Source organism: Ranitomeya imitator, chromosome 4 (genome assembly GCF_032444005.1).
Source record: "Ranitomeya imitator isolate aRanImi1 chromosome 4, aRanImi1.pri, whole genome shotgun sequence".
Lineage (NCBI taxonomy): Eukaryota > Metazoa > Chordata > Amphibia > Anura > Dendrobatidae > Ranitomeya > Ranitomeya imitator.
Window position 1 is genome coordinate 606,907,560 of NC_091285.1, and position 25,305 is coordinate 606,932,864.

Here is a 25,305-nt window from a genome sequence, read left to right on the forward strand (position 1 = left end):
AAAAAAAGATGACTGCAAGGAAGGTGATAAAGCACCAAGCTGTATTTATCCAAGAACGCCAATCAGTGGTCCCCCACATATGAAGGTGGGAGGCATAGCCGTTACCTGGCAGAGGTAGACCTTGTGGAGGTTCCATTCTTTACCGAGCGCGCAGATCTTTATGTCACTGTTCTCTCCACTGAGGAACAGGGTCTGATATATATACTTGGAAGTACTCTTCAACTTTTTCCTAAAATATCAAACAAAAAAAAAAGGCCATTGGTATATCAATCACTGACCTCACATACTGAGCATGCAAATGTCACACTGAGGAGTGGCGCGGGAGGGGTGCTGGAGCGGTGCGGGATTATCTGGCGCATTCTTTTCTATTTTAGAATTTTTCGGCTCTAGGTAAGATTTTGTAAAACTCCAGAAAACCGTATTAGTATTTATATATTTTTCTTATATTTGCAAGCACGAATGGGCAGAAAAAGAGGTGCACAAGTGTAAGCTCCCGCACCCATCGGACATACCTGCGCGGGGTATTGAGTAGGTTTTCTAGCTCATCGTCCGTCTCACATTGACATTCCAAGCTTCTCTTTCGCTTTCTGCATTCACAAGAGCCCGCGGGCAGAGAGGAAGAGGACTCCTGGCCTAACAGTCTGCTGCTCAGAGTGCCCATACTAGGTTCCTACATTTATTTAAAAAAAAAAAAAAAACATGCACATTGAGGGTATGTTCACAAAGTGCGATCATGCTGCATTTTTGCTATAATTTTATAAAATTGCAATAAAAGCAAGGCAGCTTTAAGAAAAACACGTCACGTGACCATTCCGTTCCACGTCTAACATGTAAAAACAGCAATCGGTCATGCAAAAAAATACCAATAAGTTACAACATGGATGACTACAGAGGAAAACTATAGAATTTCTAGTTAATCTATTAGACAAGGATTATTTTCTTAGGGTATGTTACCACGGTCAGGAAACGCTGCAGGTTTGACGCTGCGTACATCTGCAGGGTCAAACCCGCAGCGTCCAGATGTTACAGCATAGTGGAGGGGATTTCCACTATGCTTTCAGAGACGTGGGCGGCAGACCTGCGTATCCGGACATGTGGCGCGTCTTTATAAACCACAGCATGTCTATTTACAATGCAGAGACGCTCCGTCCCTGTAGCGGAAATTTCCCATTGACTATCATTAGATGCGGTAAAACCACATCTAATTATTCGTCAAATGCGTAATAACTGCGGAAACGCAGCTTACTACGCATGCATACTAATTTAAATAATCTCTTACCTTGTGACCGCCGGAAGTCTGCGTCCACTGCACTTCTCACGATGACTGAGCTCACCACGAGAACTGCCGTGCACGTGACCGCCGGGGTTACCTCCGGTCACTAGGCTGGTTCTCACGGTCAGCCGATTGTGAGAACTGCAGTACAGGTGAACGCCGGAGACTTATCTCCAGCAGCCATCTACAAGCTCTGCTACATCTGGATGTCAGGCATCCAGGTGTAGCAGAGCTGGACTCGTCATGGGACACTCGTTATTAAGGACTACGTCGGAACAGGGACTATTTGTGTTGGTTTATTTATTTTTTTTATTTTTTTTTTTTGCAGGAGATCGAGGGATTCAGGGAATTAGCTGAACAATAAAGATGGAAGAACTGTGTGGTGTTTTATTTTATTACAAGTCTTTATTCTGGCTGTGTCTTTATTTACCATGTAACAACTATAGGATTAGTAATGGGTACGTGTCTTAAAGAAATCTCTACATTACTAAGCTTGCTTGATGTCACCTTTTACAATACAAAGGTGACATTAACCCCCAAACTATTACCTCACTTGCCACCACTACAGGGCAAGTGGGAAGAGTGAGGCTAAGTGCCGGAATTGGCGCATCTTAGAGATGCGCCATTTCTGGGGAGGCTGTGAGCTGTGTAACACCACAGAAGCGTCAGCTAGAGTGGACCCTCTGGGTCAGAACACCAGAGCCTCCCAGAGAGAGCTGGCCAAGTGAGGACACCCCCTATACAGGGAGCGTTAGGGGCAGGCCCAGAGAGGTTAGTATCTCAACAGCGGGAACCAAAGGGGAGGCTCTAGAGAACAAGGAGAAAAAGGCTGAGAGGAGACAGTGGGCACAGGGTGCCAGGAGGACGGGCTGAGAGCTAACATGAAAGCAGGGTAGGTAGAGAGGGATAGGAATACTAGGTACTGTAGACCCAAGGTCTGGGAGACGAGGCAGGATCCGGGAACTGGCAGGAGCCGAGGAGGAGGCAGGCACTAGAAAACAAAAAGCAGTGCAGGGTAAATACTAGTAAGGATTGCGCAGAAAGGCAAACCGGGGACCTGACTGTATCACAGCACTAGCGCCAGCACGGGGGCCAGGAAAGAAGTAGGCAAAAACAATAATCAGGCGCTTACCCACTGCAGGAAGCAGACTGAAATACCCGGTGGAGGCCGCCATGACAGGGCGGAGTCTCGGGTCATGACCCTCCTGCAGCATAAGGTTCTGAAGGAGAGCACATCAAGGACCTAAGGTGCATGCGCGGGCAGCGGGTCTTCCAAAAGCCAGGACTCACTGGGGAACGCAGCGCAGGACCCGAACAGGGCCGCAACGGGGACAGAGAAGCCCAGGTAAGTACTTTGGGGAGCAGAGAGTGTAACAAGCAGCCGGGAAGGGGGGCAATATCCATAGTTCCTTCCTAGGCTATTAATATCAGCCCATAGCTGTCTGCCTAGCCTTTGCTGGTTATTATTTATAGGGAGAACCCACGTCATTTTGGGGGGTTTTGGGGGGTCCCCCTATTTTAATAGCCAGTAAAGGCTAAGTATACAGCTGTGAGTTGATATGAATAGCCTGGGAAGCTCCATGGGTATTAACCCCTTCCCAGGCTATAAACATCGGCCCCCAGTCGTTGGCTTTCCCTCTGCTGGTTTGGAAAATTGCGCGGGAGCCCACACCGTTTTTTTTATAAAAAAAAATATTTATTTAGTAAAAAAAGATAAAAGGAAAGGACATTACATATTCCTGTGTGGCCGTTGTCACAATTGCAAGTGTGATGTGAGAAACTTGCGCGAGTCTCTTGCAACAACACCCGGCACTGCCACCGGCACTCAGAACCGGAGTGTGCGGCTGCATGTAAATTTGTTACTTAGCTTATCATTGGTGGTCCCCGGAATTTAGTATGTCTCTTTTTCTCAGTTTGCATTTCCACTTTGATATACTCCAGGTGGATCCTCTATATTTATACTCGTAATTGTTGATGGTGCCCTCCGGTCTCTTTTGCAGGTCCGAGTGCTGGCGGCAGGGCCAGGTGTTGATGCGAGACACTTGCGTGAGTTTCTCGTATCATATCAAACTCGCAAGTGTGACACCGGCTGGTCACACACTTCCGGATGTGACAAGATTCAACATATGTAAATTAGTACACATGCGTAGTAAGCTGCGTTCCCTAAGTTATTATGAATGTGACATAATTAGATGTCGTTTTACCGCATGTAATGATAGTCTATGGGAAATTTACGCTGCGGGGACTGAGAGTCTCCGTATTGTAAATCGACCTGCAGCGGTCTGGAAAGATGTGCCGCATGTCCGTCTCCTCAGGTCTACCACCTGCGTCTTTGAATGCATAGTGAAGATGGAATTTCTTGAAATCCCATCCACTATGCTGTAACATCTGGCCGCTGCGGGTTAGACGCTGCAAATGTACGCAGCTTCCAACGTGCAGCGTTTACTGCACATACCCTATCTGCAAACAGGAAATCACTTTTTTTCTTCCGAGAAGCCAAATTTCAAAACGCATGCATTAAAAAAAAAAACGCATGCGGAAAAAGCGCATCAAAAACGCATGTAAAATACGCATCAAAAACGCAGGCGATCTGCCAGTGACCTCAGATGCAGATTTTACCTGCGTCAAATCCTCAGCAAGTACTGAGCCACTCCTGACCGTGTGCACATACCCTAAAAGAAAAAAAAAGTCAGCAGAAAATAGGTGCAAACAGCTGAAGACAGAAAATTTGATTTAGCCCCTTAGTGACCCGATTTTGACTTTAAAGGGAACCGGTCACCCCCAAAATGGAAGTTGAGCTAAGCCCACCAGCATCAGGGGCTTATTTACAGCATTCTGGAATTCCGTAGATAAGCCCGCGATGTATCCTGAAAGATGAGAAAAAGAGGTTAGATTATACTCATCCAGGGACGGTCCGATCCTATGGGCGCCGCGGTCCGGTCCGGGGCCTCCCATCTTCTTACGATGACGTCCTCTTCTTGTCTTCCTGCTGCAGCTCCGGCGCAGGCGTACTTTGTCTGCCCTGTTGAGGGCAAAGTACAGCAGTGCGCAGGCGCCGGGAAAGGTCAGAGAGGCCCAGCGCCTGCACCGGAGCGGCAGCGTGAAGACAAGAAGAGAAGACAAGAAGAGAAGACGAGAAGATGGGAAGCCCCGGACCGGACCGCAATACCCATTGGACCGGACCGCAGTGGGAACGTCCCTGGGTGAGTATAACAACCTCTTTTTCTCGTCTTTCAGGATACATCGGGGGCTTATCTACAGCATTACAGAATGCTTACCTCATCTTCCATTTTGGGGGTGACAGGTTCCCTTTATTGACCAAGACAATTTTTTTTTATTTAATCAGTTTCACTTTATGAGGTTATAACTCTGGAAAGCTTCAACGGATCCCACCAATTCTGATTTTGTTGTTTAATAACTTACTGTACTTCATGATAGTGGTAACATTTTTTTATGTGAACTGTGTTTATTTGTGAAAATACCGGAAATTTGGTGCAAATTTTAAATTTTTCAAACATAATTCCTATGCTCTTATATCAGAGCTACGGCACACAAAATAGTTAATAAATAACATTTCCCACATGTCTACTTTACATCACCACAATTTTTGAAAAAACATTTTTTATTTTTTTTTAAAGGAAGTTATAAGGGTTAAAAGTTGACCGGCGACTTCTCATTGTTTTTTACAACAAAATTTACAAAAGCTTTTTTTTTTCTTTTTTTTTTTTTTTAGGGACCATCTCACATTAAAGTGACTTCTGGGTATTTTCTGTCATATATATCCCCCTCCAAAGTGACACCATTCTAAAAAAAACTGCACCCTCCATGGTACTTAAACATATTGAATGCGGTTATTAACTCATCCAGTGCTTCACAGGAGCTAAAGCAATATCTAAGGGGGAAAAAAAAAAAAGAACATTAACTTTTTTTTTTTTTCACAAAAATTTAACATCAGCTCCAAATTTGTTATTTTCACAAAGGAAACAGGAGAAAATGAACCCTAACGGCTGGAATAGACAGAGGACGCCATGTCACGATTGGAAACTAGACCCCTTAGAGAACTTATCTAGATGTGCCATGAGTATCTTGAACCCCCAGGGGCTTGACAGAAGTTTGTAACTTGGAGCTGTGAAAATTACAACAACAACAAAAAAATAATAAAAAAATTAAAAAAAAAAAAATCACATTTTACCCACAAAGATGTACTTTTAGCCCAATTTTTTTTTCACAAGGGTAACAGGAGAAAAAAAAAAAAGACCACAAAGTTTGTTGCCTGCCCATATTTGTTGCCCGCACAGAAATGCTAAATTTTGTGTTCCCGCGCAATCGCCGCACACCTCAAATTGCCGCATGTGGACACAGCACAACTAAATGCAAGTGTGAAACCAGCCTAAAGGCCACACTTTCATATGAAAGAGAAGTTTGTCATCAGTTTTACATTTCTACCTTCACTCATGTTATGCAAAACTACGAGCCAAGGATGGAGGATCCTGTGTGATGTTCTCAAGTACCTGACAGCTGCAGTACCTGTCTAAGATCAGACGATTAGAGAAGGAGAGCGGTGCTGGGAACACTGCGAATGCTTGAGCCAAGATGCGTCTGCCCTTCAGAGAACACGTCTAGCAGCTACAGAGTGAGACTTCCTGATCACAGCGGGAAAGCGAGACTTTGCCAATTTGCTGACAGTCGAATATGTCTACTAATTATGACACTGGCATACAGGAAGAAGCAGCGGCTCCCCGAGCCAGGCGACACTGCTCAACTTCAGACATAAAACCGGAAAGTGCTTATTGGAACATATTCCGTGTGCTCGAGGGGCAGACGTCACAAATCTCCCTCCGGCATTTTACACAACTTCCATACTATGTGACTATATGGCAGCACAATGACAGATGCTGCAGTCCGCTCAGCCAAGTTTGTAAAAATCAACATCGAGTCACAACAGCTCCACAAAGATTTTTTCAAAGGAAACTTGCAAGGAGATTCATGTACCCCAAAAAGCCATTGCTATAATACAGTTCTGTCCCGATACTTTCTAAAGCAATATCCATTAGATCTAGCAGCGACTTTAAAGAAGGCGTTAAATCGGATTTTTAAAACATTTGTGGGATTATAGGGATCGTTCTAAAACAGTCTTTCCCAAACTCCAGTCCTCACGGCCGCCAACATATCACATTTTCAGAATTTCTTTAGTTTTGCACAGGTGCGAGAATCTATGGCAATTTCTGATGCCTTGATAATTCCATTACCTGTGCAATACTAAGGAAAACAAGATTTGTTGGGGGCCCTGAGGACTGGAGTTCGCGAAACGGTGGTCTAAAATAAATCCTCAGCTATCGCAATGCCACGACTATAGTAGTCCCACAATAAAATCATGACCACCAGTCATGCAACTACTGCAGTGGGCATATGAAGGGTGTATGGGACGTCATCACTGCACATACAGTGGACACTAGGACAGTGGCACAGTGATAGCGGAGGGTTTCAGCTGGTAAGCAGAGTTCAGCACAAAGCCGCCTGACCAAAGCCCTGTGAGCCTCACCCTACGTGCTGGCGTAAGCCCTGTAAGACTCACCCTACATGCTGGCGCAAGCCCTGTGAGCCTCACCCTACGTGCTGGCATAAGCCCTGTGAGCCTCACCCTACGTGCTGGCATAAGCCCTGTGAGTCTCCCCCTACGTGCTGGCGTAAGCCCTGCGAGCCTCACCCTACGTGCTGGCATAAGCCCTGTGAGTCTCCCCCTACGTGCTCGCGTACATGATGCCTCTTCTGATTAGTAGGCCAGTGTCGGCTCTCACACAAGTCACACAACAATGCTAGTAATCTGAAGACTGATGCACAGATAGGAGGTGGTTCGGAGGTCACAGACTGGCGTCATGGTTGTTGGACCAGGGATCTGCGTATCTTTTTACCTCAACTCTATTGGCAAGTAATTGTTATTTCTTTAGTGGTGTGCTGCCTAAAGGTACCGTCACATTTAGCGACGCTGCAGCGATCTAGACAACGATCCCGATCGCTGCAGCGTCGCTGTGTGGTCGCTGGAGAGCTGTCACACAGACAGCTCTCCAGCGACCAACGATGCCGAAGTCCCCGGGTAACCAGGGTAAACATCGGGCCTGCGCTTAGTAACCCGATGTTTACCCTGGTTACCATCGTTAAAGTAAAAAAAACAACCACTGTCTGTCCCCCGGCGCTGTGCTTCTCTGCACTGACTGTGAGCGCCAGCCGGAAAGCAGAGCGGTGACGTCACCGCTGTGCTCTGCTTTCCGGCCGGTGCTCACAGTGCAGAGAAGCACAGCGCCGGGGGACAGACACCGGAATGTAAGTATGTAGTGTTTGTTTTTTTTACGTTTACGCTGGTAACCAGGGTAAACATCGGGTTACTAAGCGCGGCCCTGCGCTTAGTAACCCGATGTTTACCCTGGTTACCAGTGAAGACATCGCTGATTCGGCGTCACACACGCCGATTCAGCGATGTCTGCAGGAGATCCAGCGACGAAATAAAGTTCTGGACTTTCTGCTCCGACCATCGATGGCACAGCAGGATCCAGATTGCTGCTGCCTGTCAAACTCAATGATATCGCTAGCCAGGATAATGCAACATTACGGATCGCTAGCGATATCGTTCAGTGTGACGGTACCTTTACAGGCTCCTTGGGAACAGGTTTGCTAATCTTCCTTCATCCAAAACACAGAAATTTTTTTCAAATAAACCATTAATGAGTATTAACCCCTTAACGACATGCGCCGTACATGCACTGTGTATGTTGTTCCCTTCCTTTAAAGGGAACCTGTCACCCCGTTTTTTGAGATTGAGCTATAAATACTGTTAAATAGGGCCTGCGCTGTGTGTTCCTATAGTGTATGTAGTGTACCCCGATTCCCCATGTATGCTGAGAAATAACTTACCAAAGTCGCCGTTTTCGCCTGTCAATCAGGCTGGTCAGGTCGGGAGGGCGTGGTGACATCGGTGGTTCTTCCTCAGCTTTACGTTGGTGGCGTAGTGGTGTAGTGGTGAAGACACAGCGCGCGATCTGCGCTGTAATCCCTTGCATCGGTGGGGGCGGCCATCTTCCTGGGGCCGCGCGTGCGCAGATCGAGTGCTCTGCTGCACGGGGCTTCAGGAAAATGGCCGCGGGATGCCGCGCGTGCGCATTAGAGATCGCGGCGGCCATTTTCCCAAAGCCGAGTTTGCATCTCGGCTTTGGGAAAATGGCCGCCGCGATCTCTAATGCGCACGCGCGGCATCCCGCGGCCATTTTCCTGAAGCCCCGTGCAGCAGAGCACTCGATCTGCGCACGCGCGGCCCCAGGAAGATGGCCGCCCCCACCGATGCAAGGGATTACAGCGCAGATCGCGCGCTGTGTCTTCACCACTACACCACTACGCCACCAACGTAAAGCTGAGGAAGAACCACCGATGTCACCACGCCCTCCCGACCTGACCAGCCTGATTGACAGGCGAAAACGGCGACTTTGGTAAGTTATTTCTCAGCATACATGGGGAATCGGGGTACACTACATACACTATAGGAACACACAGCGCAGGCCCTATTTAACAGTATTTATAGCTCAATCTCAAAAAACGGGGTGACAGGTTCCCTTTAATGTGGGCCCACATCTTTCCCTGCACATGTCAGCTGTTTTAACATGTCGCGTCACTAACCCAGCAGACCTCTATAGTTGTCATTGCAGGATTGCTATGAGCCCCGCCAGGTGGTTGGCACTCATAGCAAGTGAGCATTTCTGCTACATACAGGCAATCTGATCATTGCCTGTGTGTAACAGAGGCTGTCGGGTTATCGCAGCTTCTAGTCTCCCAAGCAGACTATTGAAGCATGCAAAAAGTAATAATAAAAAGTTTAAAAATATTAAAAAAACATAAAAGATCAAATCACCCCCCATTCAAAATACAACAATCAGAAAAAAAAAAAAAAAAAAATTATATTATATTATATTATAATATATATATATATATATATATATATATATATATATATATATATATATATATATATATATATATATATATATATATATATATATATATATATATATATATATATATATATATATATAATCATATACATACATACTAGATTGTGGCCCGATTCTAACGCATCGGGTATTCTAGAATATGCATGTCCCCGTAGTATATGGACAATGATGATTCCAGAATTCGCGGCAGACTGTGCCAGTCGCTGATTGGTCGAGGCAACCTTTATGACATCATCGTCGCCATGGCAACCATTATGACATCTACGTTGATACTGTGCCCGTCGCTGATTGGTCGAGGCAAATTCGCGGCAGACTGTGCCAGTCGCTGATTGGTCGAGGCAACCTTTATGACATCATCGTCGCCATGGCAACCATTATGACATCTACGTCGATACTGTGCCCATCGCTGAATCAGAAACGCGGGATGTCTACGTCCTTTATGACATCATCGTCGCTGTGCCCGTCGCTGATTAATCGAGGCCTGGTGGCCTCGACCAATCAGAGACGCGGGATTTCCAGGACAGACAGACAGACGGAAAAACCCTTAGACAATTATATATATACTAGACTAGATGTTGGCCCGATTCTAACGCATCGGGTATTCTAGAATATGCATGTCCCCGTAGTATATGGACAATGATGATTCCAGAATTCGCGGCACACTGTGCCCGTCGCTGATTGGTCGAGGCAACCTTTATGACATCATCGTCGCCATGGCAACCATTATGACATCTACGTCGATACTGTGCCCGTCGCTGAATCAAACGTGAGATGTCTACGTCCTTTATGACATCATCGTCGCTGTGCCCGTTGCTGATTGGTCGAGGCCTGGCGGCCTCGACCAATCAGAGACGCGGGATTTCTACGTCGATGCTGTGCCGGTCTCTGATTGGTCGAGGCCTGGCGGCCTCGACCAATCAGAAAGCCGGGATTTCCAGGACAGACAGACAGACAGACGGAAAAACCCTTAGACAATTATATATATAGACTAGATTGTGGCCCGATTCTAACGCATCGGGTATTCTAGATTATGCATGTCCCTGTAGTATATGGACAATGATGATTCCAGAGTTCGCGGCAGACTGTGCCCGTCGCTGATTGGTCGAGGCAACCTTTATGACATCATCTTCGCCATGGCAACCATTATGACATCATCGTCGCTGTGCCCGTTGCTGATTGGTCGAGGCCTGGTGGCCTCGACCAATCAGAGACGCGGGATGTCTACGTCCTTTATGACATCATCGTCGCTATGCCCTGGTGGCCTCGACCAATCAGAGACGTGGGATTTCTACGTCGATGCTGTGCCCAGGGGCGCAGGATGGCAGCAGCGCATGACAGAACGGGCGCAGGATGGCAGCAGCGCATGACAGAACGGGGGCGCAGGATGGCAGCAGCACATGACAGAACGGGGGCGCAAGATGGGAGCAGCACATGACAGAACGGGCGGAGGATGGGAGCAGCACACGACAGAACGGGGGCGCAGGATGGGAGCAGCACACGACAGAACGGGGGCGCAGGATGGGAGCAGCACACGACAGAACGGGGGCGCAGGATGGGAGCAGCACACGACAGAACGGGGGCGCAGGATGGGAGCAGCACACGACAGAACGGGGGCGCAGGATGGGAGCAGCACACGACAGAACGGGGGCGCAGGATGGGAGCAGCACACGACAGAACGGGGGCGCAGGATAGCAGCACATGACAGAACGGGGGCGCAGGATGGGAGCAGCACATGACAGAACAGGGGCGCAGGATGGGAGCAGCACATGACAGAACAGGGGCGCAGGATGGGAGCAGCACATGAAAGAACGGAGGCACAGGATGGGAGCAGCACATGACAGAACGGGCGCAGGATGGGAGCAGCACATGACAGAACAGGGGCGCAGGATGGGAGCAGCACATGACAGAACAGGGGCACAGGATGGGAGCAGCACATGAAAGAACGGGGGCACAGGATGGGAGCAGCACATGACAGAACGGGGACGCAAAATGGGAACAGCACATGACAGAACTGGCGCGCAGGATGGGAACAGCACATGACAGTACGGGCGCACAATGGAAGCAGCACATGACAGAACGGGGGCACAGGATGGGAGCAGCACATGACAGGATGGGAGCAGCAAATGACAGAATGGAGGCGCAGGATGGGTGCAGAACATATCAGAATGGAGGCGCAGGATGGGTGCAGCACATGTCACAATGGGGGCGCAGGATGGGAGCAGCACATGACAGAATGTGGGCGCAGGATGGGAGCAGCACATGACAGAATGGGGGCGCAGGATGGGTGCAACACATGACAGAATGGGGGCGCAAGATGGGTGCAGAACATGTCAGAATGGGGGCGCAGGATGGGAGCAGCACACGACAGAACGGGGGCGCAGGATGGGAGCAGCACATGACAGAATGGGGGCACAGGATGGGTGCAACACATGACAGAATAGGGGCGCAAGATGGGTGCAGCACATGACAGGATGGGGACGCAGGATGGAGCAGCTCATGACAGGATGGGGACGCAGGATGGAGCAGCACATACCAGGATGGAGACCATATACCAATATAGATGCTAGCCACCCGGGCGTAGAACGGTTCAATAGCATATATATATATATATATATATATATATATATATACACACACACACATGCGTACACATACATACATACACACACATTTGGCATTACAGCGTTCAGAATCGCCCGATCTATCAAGCTATTTAAAAAAAAAAAAAAAAAAAAATTAATCTGACCGGTAGACAGTGAAACTAAGAAAAAAAAAAAGTCAAAACTCCAGAATTATGTTTTTTAAAATCGCCAGAACATTGTATTAAAATGCAATAATGAGGGCTCAAAAGATCATATCCACACCAAAATTATATCATTAAAAACGTCATCTCAGCAAGCAAAATATTAACCCCTTTACCCCCAAGGGTGGTTTGCACGTTAATGACCGGGCCAATTTTTACAATTCTGACCACTGTCCCTTTATGAGGTTATAACTCCGAAACGCTTCAACGGATCCTGGTGATTCTGACATTGTTTTCTCGTGACATATTGTACTTCATGATAGTGGTAAAATTTCTTTGATAGTACCTGCGTTTATTTGTGAAAAAAACGGAAATTTGGCGAAAATTTTGAAAATTTCGCAATTTTCAAACTTTGAATTTTTATGCAATTAAATCACATAGATATGTCACACAAAATACTTAATAAGTAACATTTCCCACATGTCTCCTTTACATCAGCATAATTTTGGAACCACATTTTTTTTTTTGTTAGGGAGTTATAAGGGTTAAAAGTTGACCAGCAATTTCTCATTTTTACAACACCATTTTTTTTTAGGGACCACGTCTCATTTGAAGTCATTTTGAGGGGTCTATATGATAGAAAATACCCAAGTGTGACACCATTCTAAAAACTGCACCCCTCAAGGTGCTCAAAACCACATTCAAGAAGTTTATTAACCCTTCAGGTGTTTAATAGGAATTTTTTGAATGTTTAAATAAAAATGAACATTTAACTTTTTTACACAAAAAATTTACTTCAGCTCCAATTTGTTTTATTTTACCAAGGGTAACAGGAGAAAATGGACCCCAAAAGTTGTTGTCCAATTTGTCCTGAGTACGCTGATACCCCATATGTGGCAGTAAACCACTGTTTGGGCGCATGGGAGAGCTCGGAAGGGAAGGAGCGCCGTTTGACTTTTCAATGCAAAATTGACAGGAATTGAGATGGGACGCCATGTTGCGTTTAGAGAGCCACTGTTGTGCCTAAACATTGAAACCCCCCACAAGTGACACCATTTTGGAAAGTAGACCCCCTAAGGAACTTATCTGGATGTGTGGTGAGCACTTTGACCCACCAAGGGCTTCACAGAAGTTTATAATGCAGAGCCATAAAAATAAAACAAAATGTTTTTCCCACAAAAATTATTTTTTAGCCCCCAGTTTTGTATTTTCCCTAGGGTAACAGGAGAAATTGGACCCCAAAAGTTGTTGTCCAATTTGTCCTGAGTACGCTGATACCCCATATGTGAGGGGGAACCACCGTTTGGGCGCATGGGAGGGTTCGGAAGGAGCGCCATTTGGAATGCAGACTTAGATGGAATGGTCTGCAGGCGTCACATTGCGTTTGCAGAGCCCCTAATGTACCTAAACAGTAGAAACCCCCCACAAGTGACACCATTTTGGAAAGTAGACCCCCTAAGGATCTCATCTTGATGTGTTGTGAGAGCTTTGAACCCCCAAGTATTTCACTACAGTTTATAACGCAGAGCCGTGCAAATAAAAAATATTTTTTTTTCCACAAAAATTATATTTTAGCCCCCAGTTTTGTATTTTTCCAAGGTTAGCAGGAGAAATTGGACCCTAAATGTTGTTGTCCAATTTGTCCTGAGTACGCTGATACCTGATATGTGGGGGGGAACCACCGTTTGGGCGCATGGGAGGGCTCGGAAGGGAAGGAGCATCATTTGGAATGCAGACTTAGATGGATTGGTCTGCAGGCGTCACATTGCGTTTGCAGAGCCCCTAATGTACCTAAACAGTAGAAACCCCCCACAAGTGACCCCATATTGGAAACTAGACCCCTCAATGAACTTATCTAGATGTGTTGTGAGAACTTTGAACCCCCAAGTGTTTCACTACAGTTTATAACGCAGAGCCGTGAAAATAAAAAATCTTTTGTTTTCCCACAAAAATTATTTTTAGCCCCCAGTTTTGTATTTTCCCAAGGGTAACAGGAGAAATTGGTCCACAAAAGTTGTTGTCCAATTTGTCCTGAGTACGCTGATACCCCATATGTGAGGGTAAACCCCTGTTTGGGCACACGGGAGAGCTCGGAAGGGAAGGAGCACTGTTTTACTTTTTCAACGCAGAATTGGCTGGAATTGAGATCGGACGCCATGTCGTGTTTGGAGAGCCCCTGATGTGCCGAAACAGTGGAAACCCCCCAATTATAACTGAAACCCTAATCTAAACACACCCCTAACCCTAATTCCAACGGTAACCCTAACCACACCTCTAACCCTGACACACCCCTAACCCTAATCCCAACCCTATTCCCAACTGTAAATGTAATCTAAACCCTAACCCTAACTTTAGCCCCAACCCTAACTGTAGCCCCAACCCTAACCCTAGCCCTAACCCTAATCCTAGCCCTAACCCTAGCCCTAACCCTAACCCTAGCACTAACCCTAGCCCCAACCCTAGCCCTAACCCTAACCCTAGCCCTAACCCTAACCCTAGCCCTAACCCTAACCCTAGCCCTAATGGGAAAATGGAAATAAATACATTTTTTTTTATTTTTCCCTAACTAAGGGGGTGATGAAGGGGGGTTTGATTTACTTTTATAGCGAGTTTTTTAGCGGATTTTTATGATTGGCAGCCGTCACACACTGAAAGACGCTTTTTATTGCAAAAAATATTTTTTGCAATACCACATTTTGAGAGCTATAATTTTTCCATATTTTGGTCCACAGAGTCACGTGAGGTCTTGTTTTGTTGCGGGACGAGTTGACGTTTTTACTGAAAACATTTTCGGGCACGTGACATTTTTTGATCGCTTTTTATTCCGATTTTTGTGAGGAAGAATGACCAAAAACCAGCTATTCATGAATTTCTATTGGGGGAGGCGTTTATACCGTTCCGCGTTTGGTAAAATTGATAAAGCAGTTTTATTCTTCGGGTCAGTACGATTACAGCAATACCTCATTTATATCATTTTTTTATGGTTTGGCGCTTTTATACGATAAAAACTATTTTACAGAAAAAATAATTATTTTTGCATCGCTTTATTCTCAGGACTATAACTTTTTTATTTTTTTGCCGATGATGCTGTATGGCGGCTCGTTTTTTGCGGGACAATATGACGCTTTCAGCGGTACCATGGTTATTTATATCTGTCCTTTTGATCGCGTGTTATTCCACTTTTTGTTCGGCGGTATGATAATAAAGCGTTGTTTTTTGCCTCGTTTTTTTTTTTTTTTCTTACGGTGTTTACTGAAGGGGTTAACTAGTGGGACAGTTTTATAGGTCGGGTCGTTACGGACGCGGCGATACCAAATATGTGTACTTTTATTGGTTTTTTTTTTTTATTTAGATGAAGAAATGTATTTATGGGAATAATATTTTTTTTTTCATTATTTTGGAATATTTTTTTTATTTTTTTTTTACACATTTGGAAATTTTTTTTTTTACTTTTTTACTTTGTCCCAGGGGGGGACATCACAGATCAGTGATCTGACAGTTTGCACAGCACTCTGTCAGATCACTGATCTGACATGCAGCGCTGCAGCCTTCACAGTGCCTGCTCTGAGCAGGCTCTGTGAAGCCACCTCCCTCCCTGCAGGACCCGGATCCGCGGCCATCTTGGATCCGGGGCTGGAGGGAGCAGGGAGGGAGGTGAGACCCTCGCAGCAACGCGATCACATCGCGTTGCTGCGGGGGGCTCAGGGAAGCCCGCAGGGAGCCCCCTCCCTGCGCGGTGCTTCCCTGCACCGCCGGCACATCGCGATCATGTTTGATCGCGGTGTGCCAGGGGTTAATGTGCCGGGGGCGGTCCGTGACCGCTCCTGGCACATAGTGCCGGATGTCAGCTGCGATAAGCAGCTGACACCCGGCCGCGATCGGCCGCGCTCCCCCCGTGAGCGCGGCCGATCGGCTATGACGTACTATCCCGTCAAGGGTCAGATAAGCCCAGGGCACCTCGACGGGATAGTACGTCTAAGGTCACAGAGGGGTTAAGCCCTCATCCAGCCCCAGATCACAAAAAATGCTACGGGTCTGAGAAGATGGCGCTTTTTTTTTTTTTTTTTTAAACAAACCTTCAATATTTTGCCATTTAAATAAATAAACAACCTATACCTGTTTGGTATCTACGAACTCGTAATGATCTGGAAAACCATAATAGCAGGCAGTTTTAGCATTTGCCCTCGCGGGCAGGGTCCTCCCTCCTTATGTACTCGTGTGCCTTGTTATCTGCTCATGTTTAATGTATTTGTCTATATTTGCCCCGTATTCACATGTAAAGCGCCATGGAATAAATGGCGCTATAAAAATGTATAATAATAATAATAATAATAATAATAATTTGGTGAACATGGTATAAAAAAAAAATACAAAAAACAGTTGTGAAATTGCACTTTTTTTTGCAATTTCACCGCACTTGGAATATTTTTCCCCGCTTTCGAGTACACGACAGGGTAAAACCAATGGTGTCGTTCAAAAGTACAACTCGTCCCGCAAAAAAAAAAAAAAAAAAAAAAAAAAAAAAAAAAAAAATCGGGTCTGTCATGGGAATTCCCTCTAGATACAGTAGAATAAGAGTTCCTTCACCGCCACCTACATACGGTACCAGCATTGGACAACGATTGCTCCCACTATCCTGTGAAGCCATGCGTTTTAGTATTTGTTACTGAAGGGGTTAACTATGACAATAAACCCTACATCCTACAGAAAGCAAACGACATCATTAGACAGGCGTTCTACACGGCAACAGTCGTACAGCGGCTCATTAAAATCCCGAGAAGCAAGTAACCTTTCAGTAGGAAGAGAAGATAGTAAGTCATCTATTTCATCCAAACAGGAGTTCATGCTCCGCCATAGGAAATACACTGAAAATATAATAACACTGCAAATAAATGTCAATGTCTGCACCGCCAATGACTGGCAAAGCAAAAAGCTGCAAAACAATTAAATAATGGAGGCACCTATACACCTGCAGGAGAGCGAGCCTAAAAAAAAAAAAAATCACATACGGCAGGTATGATCTGCTCAGAATCACTGACACGGACAAAAGAATAAAAAAGTAAAAAAGTAAAGTAATACAAAACACAAGTAATCTGAGAGCAGCATAGTGTATGGGCAGGTAACGTGATAGACGAAGATGTGTCACTTACTGGGCTGCTTGCTGGAGTTTTCATAAAATCCCAGTAATCAGCAGAAAATCACTAGAAGACTAATAAATCTGCTTCCATGTAAACCTCCATATTTATGCGCTCTGTATGACCACACCACGGATTGGCACCTTCTGCCTATGCACAGTGCACACAGGAGGCTGCAATCAGAAGTGTGGACAGAGCTCAGCATTCAGAGAACTGCTAGATCTGCAGCAGAGAAGACAGTGAATATCAAAAATACAATAAAAAGCCCAGTAAGTGATACATGGCTGGAATCAAAGTCACTGCCCCTGCATCCATCTTCTCTCAGATGGAATAGCAAAAAAAACAAACTAAAAGATTCTCTTTAATGGGGTTGTCAGATACCTATAAAGAAATGTATAAATATCCATGATTAACCACTTAATGACGTATAACATACTGGCAAGTCACAAGTTGGCTCCCTGGCCTTGATTAATTTCAGACCTGACATGATCCCTTCCCGGATGCTACTCCATGCTTGTGGCCATTCACAGGTAACCGACACGCGGTTATTGGGGTTACTCCGCAAACCTCTCCTATCAGCAGAGGAGCGAAAGAGAAACAAAATGGCTGCAAGCACATCAGCAAACCCTTCCAAGATGGCTCCAACACATCCCACTTCCCCAACTACTGAGCTGCACACCAGGCTGCGCTATGCTGGAGCCACCGAACACCCAAGTTAGTAGCATTACTTCACCTCGTTAGTTCTCAGGCCACTAAAGCCCAACGTCTCCAGAGCCAGAGAGCAATCAGGCCATAGATTCCCCGAGATGCTGTCTTTAGCCAAGAATGTTCACCACCACTACAGCAGCAATATATTCCTGATGGTGTCTGGGCGCAACACAACCACTGAGACTAAACGCTTTCTCACAAGATTTCACTGTATTTGGCTACGGTGTTGAATTCATTGAACAGTAAGTGAATGATTTGGGTCACCAGAATTAACCAAAACTCCAACATGGCTGTGGATGTGCAATCACAGCTGAAAATGGAGAACCAAGGAAAAGGGTCCAAAGAGTAAGGCCATGTGCACACGTTCAGTATTTTTCGCGTTTTTTTCGCTATAAAAACGCGAAAAAAAACGCTTACATATGCCTCCTATTAATTACAGTGTATTCCGCATTTCTAGTGCAAATGTTGCTTTTTTTCCGCGAAAAAAATCGCATTGCGGAAAAAAAAGCAACATGTTCATTAAAAATGCGGAATTGCGGGGATTCCACACACCTAGGAGTGCATTGATCTGCTTACTTTCCGCATTCTCCAGAATGTTATTACATTTTTTTTTTATAACTTTGCATAACTTTGCATCTGCCCTTGTTGAGGGCAGAGCAAAGTACTGCAGTGCGCAGGCGCCAGGCCTCTCTGACCTTTCCGGCGCCTGCGCACTGCAGTACTTTGTTGTACCCTCAACAGGGCAGACAAAGTACGCCTGCGCCGGAGCTGAAGATCAGAAGAGGACGTCATGGAAAGAAGATGGGAGGCGCCGCAGCGGACCAGAGACGCCCATCCGACCTGACCAGCAGCGGGAGCGCCCCTGGGTGAGTATAATATAACGTCTTTTTCTCCTCTTTCAGGTAACATCGGGGGCTTATCTACAGCATTACAGAATGCTGTAGATAAGCCCCTGATGCCGGTGGGCTTACCTCACCCGTGATTTTCGGGGTGACAGGTTCCCTTTAAGGAGAAGAAGAAATGTCAGGTAAATCAGTCAACTTTTATTTTCTTAACATCCTGGACAATATCAAAGTGCGGTAGTGCTAACTTTGCAAATGCAAGTGAAGGGATTTCAGAAAAAAACGTGAGACTTGGCAGACAGCGAACGTTTCGCGCTTCACTAGCGCTTCTACACGTCCATTAAGAACCAGCATTTGCAATATTAGCGCTACCGCACTGTATGACATTGTCCAGGATGTTAAGAAAATAAAAATGGACTGATTTACCTGCAGACTGGAAAAGTGCTTACATTTCTTCTTATCCTTGAAAGCTTAATATAGGTTTTGGAACTTACACCACCCTGAAAAGTTCTGTGCAAGAGGTTGTGAATTAGCTGTATGGGTCATTCAGACATTAAAAAAGGCTTCAGAAGCTGGAGCCCTGATATTCTTCTCTACATATAAGGAAACTACTGTTCGTTCTTTATACTCTATAGAATGATATTGATTGGTGAAAACAGCCTTAAATAGAAAGCAGGAACTGCTAAATCAGGTTTTTTGTTACATTTACTTTTCTTAAATTTGGCAATTGTTTATATCACAATAATTATTAAAAAATAACGATCTTGCAATTTTCACACCGGCCACATGGGCCTTTTTAGAGAGATACATACTGTTCTTTTAGGAGGCGTGATCAGCGGTCACATTATCATCGCAGTCAGGATTTTGTATGGCCTCTAAGCAAAACATCAACCAATCACACCAGGCAATAACACAGCTGACCCTTCACCCTCCTCTTTTACAATGATCTTTGCTCACGCTCTTTAAATGCTTCAAAACAAAATAGAAGGCCGGAGTCTGCTCATTGTGGGTATGTACATGTGTTGTTTCCTGAAACAATGCAAAGTTAGATAAAAAATAACCCTAGTAAACAGTGTGGAAGCTGCAAGATTTCTATTTTTTTTATTAACAAAAAATTATTTTGTCAAAATATGGAAAAAAAAAAATTAAAATACAAATTTTCTGATTATAACATCCCTTTAAGGCCTGAAAATATACTCTTTGTTGAATAGTAATGAACACATTCTACAACAGAGGCCCGCCTTGCCGTGAAGGTAAATCACAAGTCCCATGTTGGCTGAAAACCTGCTCCTCGTTTAATAAAAGGTAAGATGGTAAAAGTAAATGATTTTCCTAATGAACAGAGAACCGTTTTCTGGCTGCACTGTAGCAAGACAATTTTATAGATGGGTAAACCAAGCCGTCAACAACGCAACTTAGTTGGAGTTAATGAGAAAGGAGTCAGCGGGACACGGAATATAATTTCTGAATTAATTTGGTTGCTGGAAAAATATAGAAAAAATAGAAAAACACGGCAATGGAAATGTAGCAAATAAAAATAGATTATATTTTACCATCCTCCTTCTCCAATGAATATTTAGGATATAGAAAAAAATATACATCTTTGTGCAGGGTTAACGAGTAGATAGAAAAATATTAATAACTAGATGGTGGCCCGATTCTAACGCATCGGGTATTCTAGAATATGTATGTCCACGTAGAGCGACGTAGTATACTGCCCAGCCACGTAGTATATTGCCCAGCCACGTAGTATATTGCCCAGCCACGTAGTATATTGCCCAGCCACGTAGTATACTGCCCAGCCACGTAGTATACTGCCCAGCCACGTAGTATACTGCCCAGCCACGTAGTATACTGCCCAGCCACGTAGTATACTGCCCAGCCACGTAGTATACTGCCCAGCCACGTAGTATATTGCCCAGCCACGTAGTATATTGCCCAGCCACGTAGTATACTGCCCAGCCACGTAGTATACTGCCCAGCCACGTAGTATACTGCCCAGTCACGTAGTATACTGCCCAGCCACGTAGTATACTGCCCAGCCACGTAGTATACTGCCCAGCCACGTAGTATACTGCCCAGCCACGTAGTATACTGCCCAGCCACGTAGTATATTGCCCAGCCACGTAGTATATTGCCCAGTCACGTAGTATATAGCAGAGCCATGTAGTACGGTATGTTGCCCAGTCACGTAGTATATTGCCCAGCCACAGCAGGACCTATGATGACGTCGCGGTCACATGACCGTGACGTCACTGCAGGTCCTTGTCGCACACCAGCGCTGGGAGCGGAAGCTGCCGCTTGCAATGGAGCGGTCCCGGGAGCGTGGCGAGGAGCGGTAAAGGCGGCGGAGGGTGAGTATAACAGGTTTTTTTATTATTATTATTTTTAACATGACATTTTTACTATTGATGCTGCATAGAGTGACGGGCTATGTGCACACATTGCGGATTTTGATGCGGATCCGCAGCGTTTTGGACGCGCTGAATTGCATCAAATCCACAGTGCAGTGCACAAGCAATGTTAGTCTATGTGAAATTGACATTTGATGTGCACATGCTTTAGAAAAAACATGCAGAATCAATTTTTGCGGATCTGCAGCGTTTCTGAACCCATTGACTTCCATTGTGTCAGGCCAATCCGCAGCAAAACTGCAGATGTAAAAAAGATCTGCGGATTTGCTGCGCATGTGCCTGCGAGAACTGCTGCAGATCGGGGGAAGGGGGAGTCTGTGGACGGAGTGTGGGCAGATACAGTGTGTGAGCAGAGAAGATGTGCGTGTGCGTGCGTGCGTGCGTGTAGGCAGGCATCGTCAGATGGGACTACTAGTACCATCCCGCTATGCCTGCTACAGTGACAGCTAGCTGGATGATGGGACAGTAGTCCCATCATCCGGCTACTGTGTTCAAGTGTAAAAAAAACAAACAAACAAAACAAAAAAAAAAACACACACAACATACAGTACATACTCACCGATCACCTAGTCCCCGAAGCCCTCGATCACCTAGAAAAAAAAACAAAAAACAACAGTATACTCCCTGATCTGATGTAATCCATGTAATAATGAGTGTCCCACGACGATCACCCGTGGAGAGCTGTCACATCGGCAGATGCGACCGCTCTCCAGGGGCTCTGGGATACAATGACGGAAGGAATCCTTCCGCTCTGTATCCCTCCATCGCTGTGAGAACAGTATAGGTCATACTGTCACTTGCGGCCATGCTGCGTGGGAAAATTCTCACAGTAGTGCCGTAAAGTGAGAGGCCAATGAACCCTGAGCGATAACACTGCAGGAGCCATTGTCTCCTGTCAGTGTGTCACTGGAAGCGCTTTAGAGCAGTCACATCTCCTGATGTGACAGCTCTGTAGGGGAGATCGTTGTGGGACACTCGTTATTAAATGGACTACGTCGGACCAGGGAGTATTTGTGTTTGTTTATTATTTTTTCTTTTTCCCCAGGAAATCGAGGACATCGCATGGATTGGCAGAAAAATAAAGATGGCAAAACTGTGTGGTGTTTTATTTCATTAAAATACCTCATTCTGCATGTGTGTGTGTTTATTTAACCCATTAACAACTATAGGATTAGTGATGGATAGGTGTCTTATTCACGCCTCTCCATTACTAAGCCGGCTTGATGTCACCTTACAATTCAAACGTGACATTAACTCCCTATTACCCCATATGACACCATTACAGGGCAATGGGAGGAGAGGCGCCAAGTGCTGGAATTGGTGCATTTTACAGGTGCGCCATTTCTGGGGCAGCTGACTGCTGGTCTTTGCAGCCGGGGGAGGGGGGGGGGAATATCCATGGTCCCTTCCTAGGCTATCAATATCAGCCTGCAGCTGTCTGCATTGCCTTTTTTGGCTATTATATGGGGACCCCACGTCTTTTTTTTTTTGTGGGGGGTCCCCCTATTTTAATAGCCAGTAAAGGCTAAATATACAGCTGCAGGCTGATATTCATAGCCTGCGAAGTTCCATGGGTTTAACCCCTTCCCAGAATATAAACATCGGCCTCTAGTCGCTGCCTTTCCCTTACTGGAGCAGAAAATTGCACGGGAGCCCACGCCATTTTTTTTTTCAATTCTTTTTTTTATAAATTAAAACAGATATTGCGTTTAAGGCCAGGGTCACTACCGCCGGCACTCAGGACTGGAGTGTGCGGCTGCATGTATTTCTATGCAGCTGAACGCTCTGGTCCCAGGTATTGATGCGAGACTCATGCAAGAAAGTGTGACCCCGGACTAACGCAGAGTGTGAGTGTGTGTGTCTTTAACTCTTTATGTACCATTTTATTATATTTACTACTAAACATCGGGCTTGGTATCTTCTATCCATCTATCTGTAGATTAATTTCTCTATCATCTATCTTTCTGTGTGTACACATTATTGTTCAATGGAGTATGTAAATGAAGAAGTTGGACAAGAAATGACAACTGTTTTTTGTTCAAAAATAGATCTCTATTTAGCTTTCAAAAACGCATGAAAATCCGCATCAAATCCGCACAGATTTTTACATGCGTTTTCTGGCAATGAAATATCTGGCAGATTTTCAGGACAGGAAATCCAGATAGAAAATACGCTATGTATCAGAATTCGTATTCTCAAATTGTCATTCCAAAATTAAAGGCATCATCCACTGCTGGATAATCTCAGCTTAATCAATGAAGGTCACCAAAAGAAATACAACAGCGAATCCTCTCTTCCCACAGAGGCGCCAATCCACTGATGCTCCTGAGTGGGGCGCCACCTGTTCTGTCCTCTACTGTCTGCAGCCAATGCAGAGTCACAAAGCAGATGTGCACCCTGACCGAAAAATCATGTACAGCAGTGAAAGAGGCCGCTCCTTGGCTGCATCCAGCCCCACACAAGGCACGTCCATCTCCGCAAACATTACCAGAAAGGCTAATGTGATTTTTTTTTTTTTTTTTTTTTTGAGACTGACAAATTTTGATTTCACAAAGTCTGCTTCTTTGGTTTTTATAGTAACAATTTGCATTAACAGGGGTATTCCCATCGCCAAGATCCTATCCCAATATGTAGTAGGTGTAATAATTATATTAGCAAATACCTCCAATTAGAAACGTAGCATAGTTTTTCTGATTTGCCATGTCTTTGCTTATGTGCAGCCACTGTAGGGCCTTAGGTATCCATGGTTACAACCAGTAGCAACTAGCTACCTAACTGTCCCTTCATCAGTGGACGTAACCATGGATACCTAAGGCTCTGCAAAGTCTGCACATGAGGAAAGAGCGAATCAGAAAAACTATACTACATTTCTAACTGGAGGTATTTATACCCATGGATCCTCCCAGGCTATAACTATCAGCCCACAGCTGTATATTTAGGCTTTACTGGCTATTAAGATGTACATATAAAAAAAAAAGTAAAGAGACCAATCATAAGTGTTTTGGGTCTGATTTCCACCAGGTTTGGCGAGTGTTTTTACCATCCGAGAGTTTCAGCAATTTTTTCATATGCAAAAAATAAATACTGATGGAGGTTTCTCGTCCTTTACCATTCAGTCAGTGTCAAAAATGGACAGCACACGGATGGCAGTGGAGTGGCGGCCAATTGTTACACAGACCTATAGAACAGCATTGGAGAGTGTGATCAGAGGCACGGGTAAAAATCGGACAAGTCTCCATGCCGACATGTGAACAGCTTCAGAGACTAAGGAAAAAATACAGATATCGCTCGCACGTGAAAAACTAAACATGTGAATGAGTTCGAACTAGAGACGGTCTCCTCACATCACAGTACACCCTGCACGGCAGCAGTTACACAGCGAACACCGGAGCCTGCGCCCAACACCTCAACATGACCACCCGTGGCACCCACATTCTGCTGGAGACCACACCGTCATATCTCAAACATGATCTCTGCATGACATCCTTCATTCCATCACAGGCCTCTGATCTGCTCCACACGCACACCGTCTCATTATATACGGAGCCGGTGCACCCTACAGCAGACAGCTGGAGTCTGGGAATTCCAACACTCATTAGTAATTCAGGATTGTACAAGGCTGTGTATGGGCCCGATACAGAGCGGCAACACGAGGTATTCTTCCAAGTTTCACATTAAAAAAAAATCTCCATAGACTAAGAATGTACAAGTGTGAGAGTGTATATGCCGAACACAATATTAGGATATGTGCACACATAGGGGAAAAGGCAAACACAACCCATATACAGACGTCCCCAGAGAAACCACCAAGCAAGAAATAGATATAAAATGCCTTTGTTATATATAGCTGGCAATTAAAGTAACAAATTGTGCGCACAACAGGACAAGAAAAATTACAATTAATTAAAATAAATATAAAAGCAATATAAAAGATATATATGGCAGAGGCTGACCCGGTTTGTGCATATACATATATACACCTATAGATGTGGTGCTTCCCTAGTATCGTGTGTATATACCAAAAAAAAGGGGTGATTTTTATTACAAAAAACTGAAAAAATATTTTTTTATATGTGGAAGAATTAAACAATAACTATATGTAAGAAGGTATTTTATGTCATATGTGCAATAAGTATATGCTAGTGATATAAAAATAATAATTAATAATACTAATAACCTTCATATGATTCTAA

General features: G+C 45.1%; 1 protein-coding gene across 8 annotated transcripts in view; it reads right to left on the reverse strand.

The window, feature by feature from the left end:
• GMCL1 (germ cell-less 1, spermatogenesis associated) overlaps positions 1 to 25,305 on the reverse strand; it is a 196,954-nt gene that overhangs the window by 151,471 nt on the left and 20,178 nt on the right. For 5 of the 8 annotated variants that reach the window (XM_069766553.1, XM_069766549.1, XM_069766547.1 and 2 more), the window contains exons 2-4: positions 3,893 to 3,945; positions 513 to 670; positions 106 to 229 (exon numbers count right to left, since the gene is read on the reverse strand). In XM_069766553.1, the coding sequence (XP_069622654.1) occupies positions 106 to 229; positions 513 to 670; positions 3,893 to 3,945 (335 nt within the window). The remainder of the gene's footprint in view (positions 1 to 105; positions 230 to 512; positions 671 to 3,892; positions 3,946 to 25,305) is intronic. The other 3 variants (XM_069766552.1, XM_069766551.1, XM_069766550.1) reach the window with 1 other exon arrangement.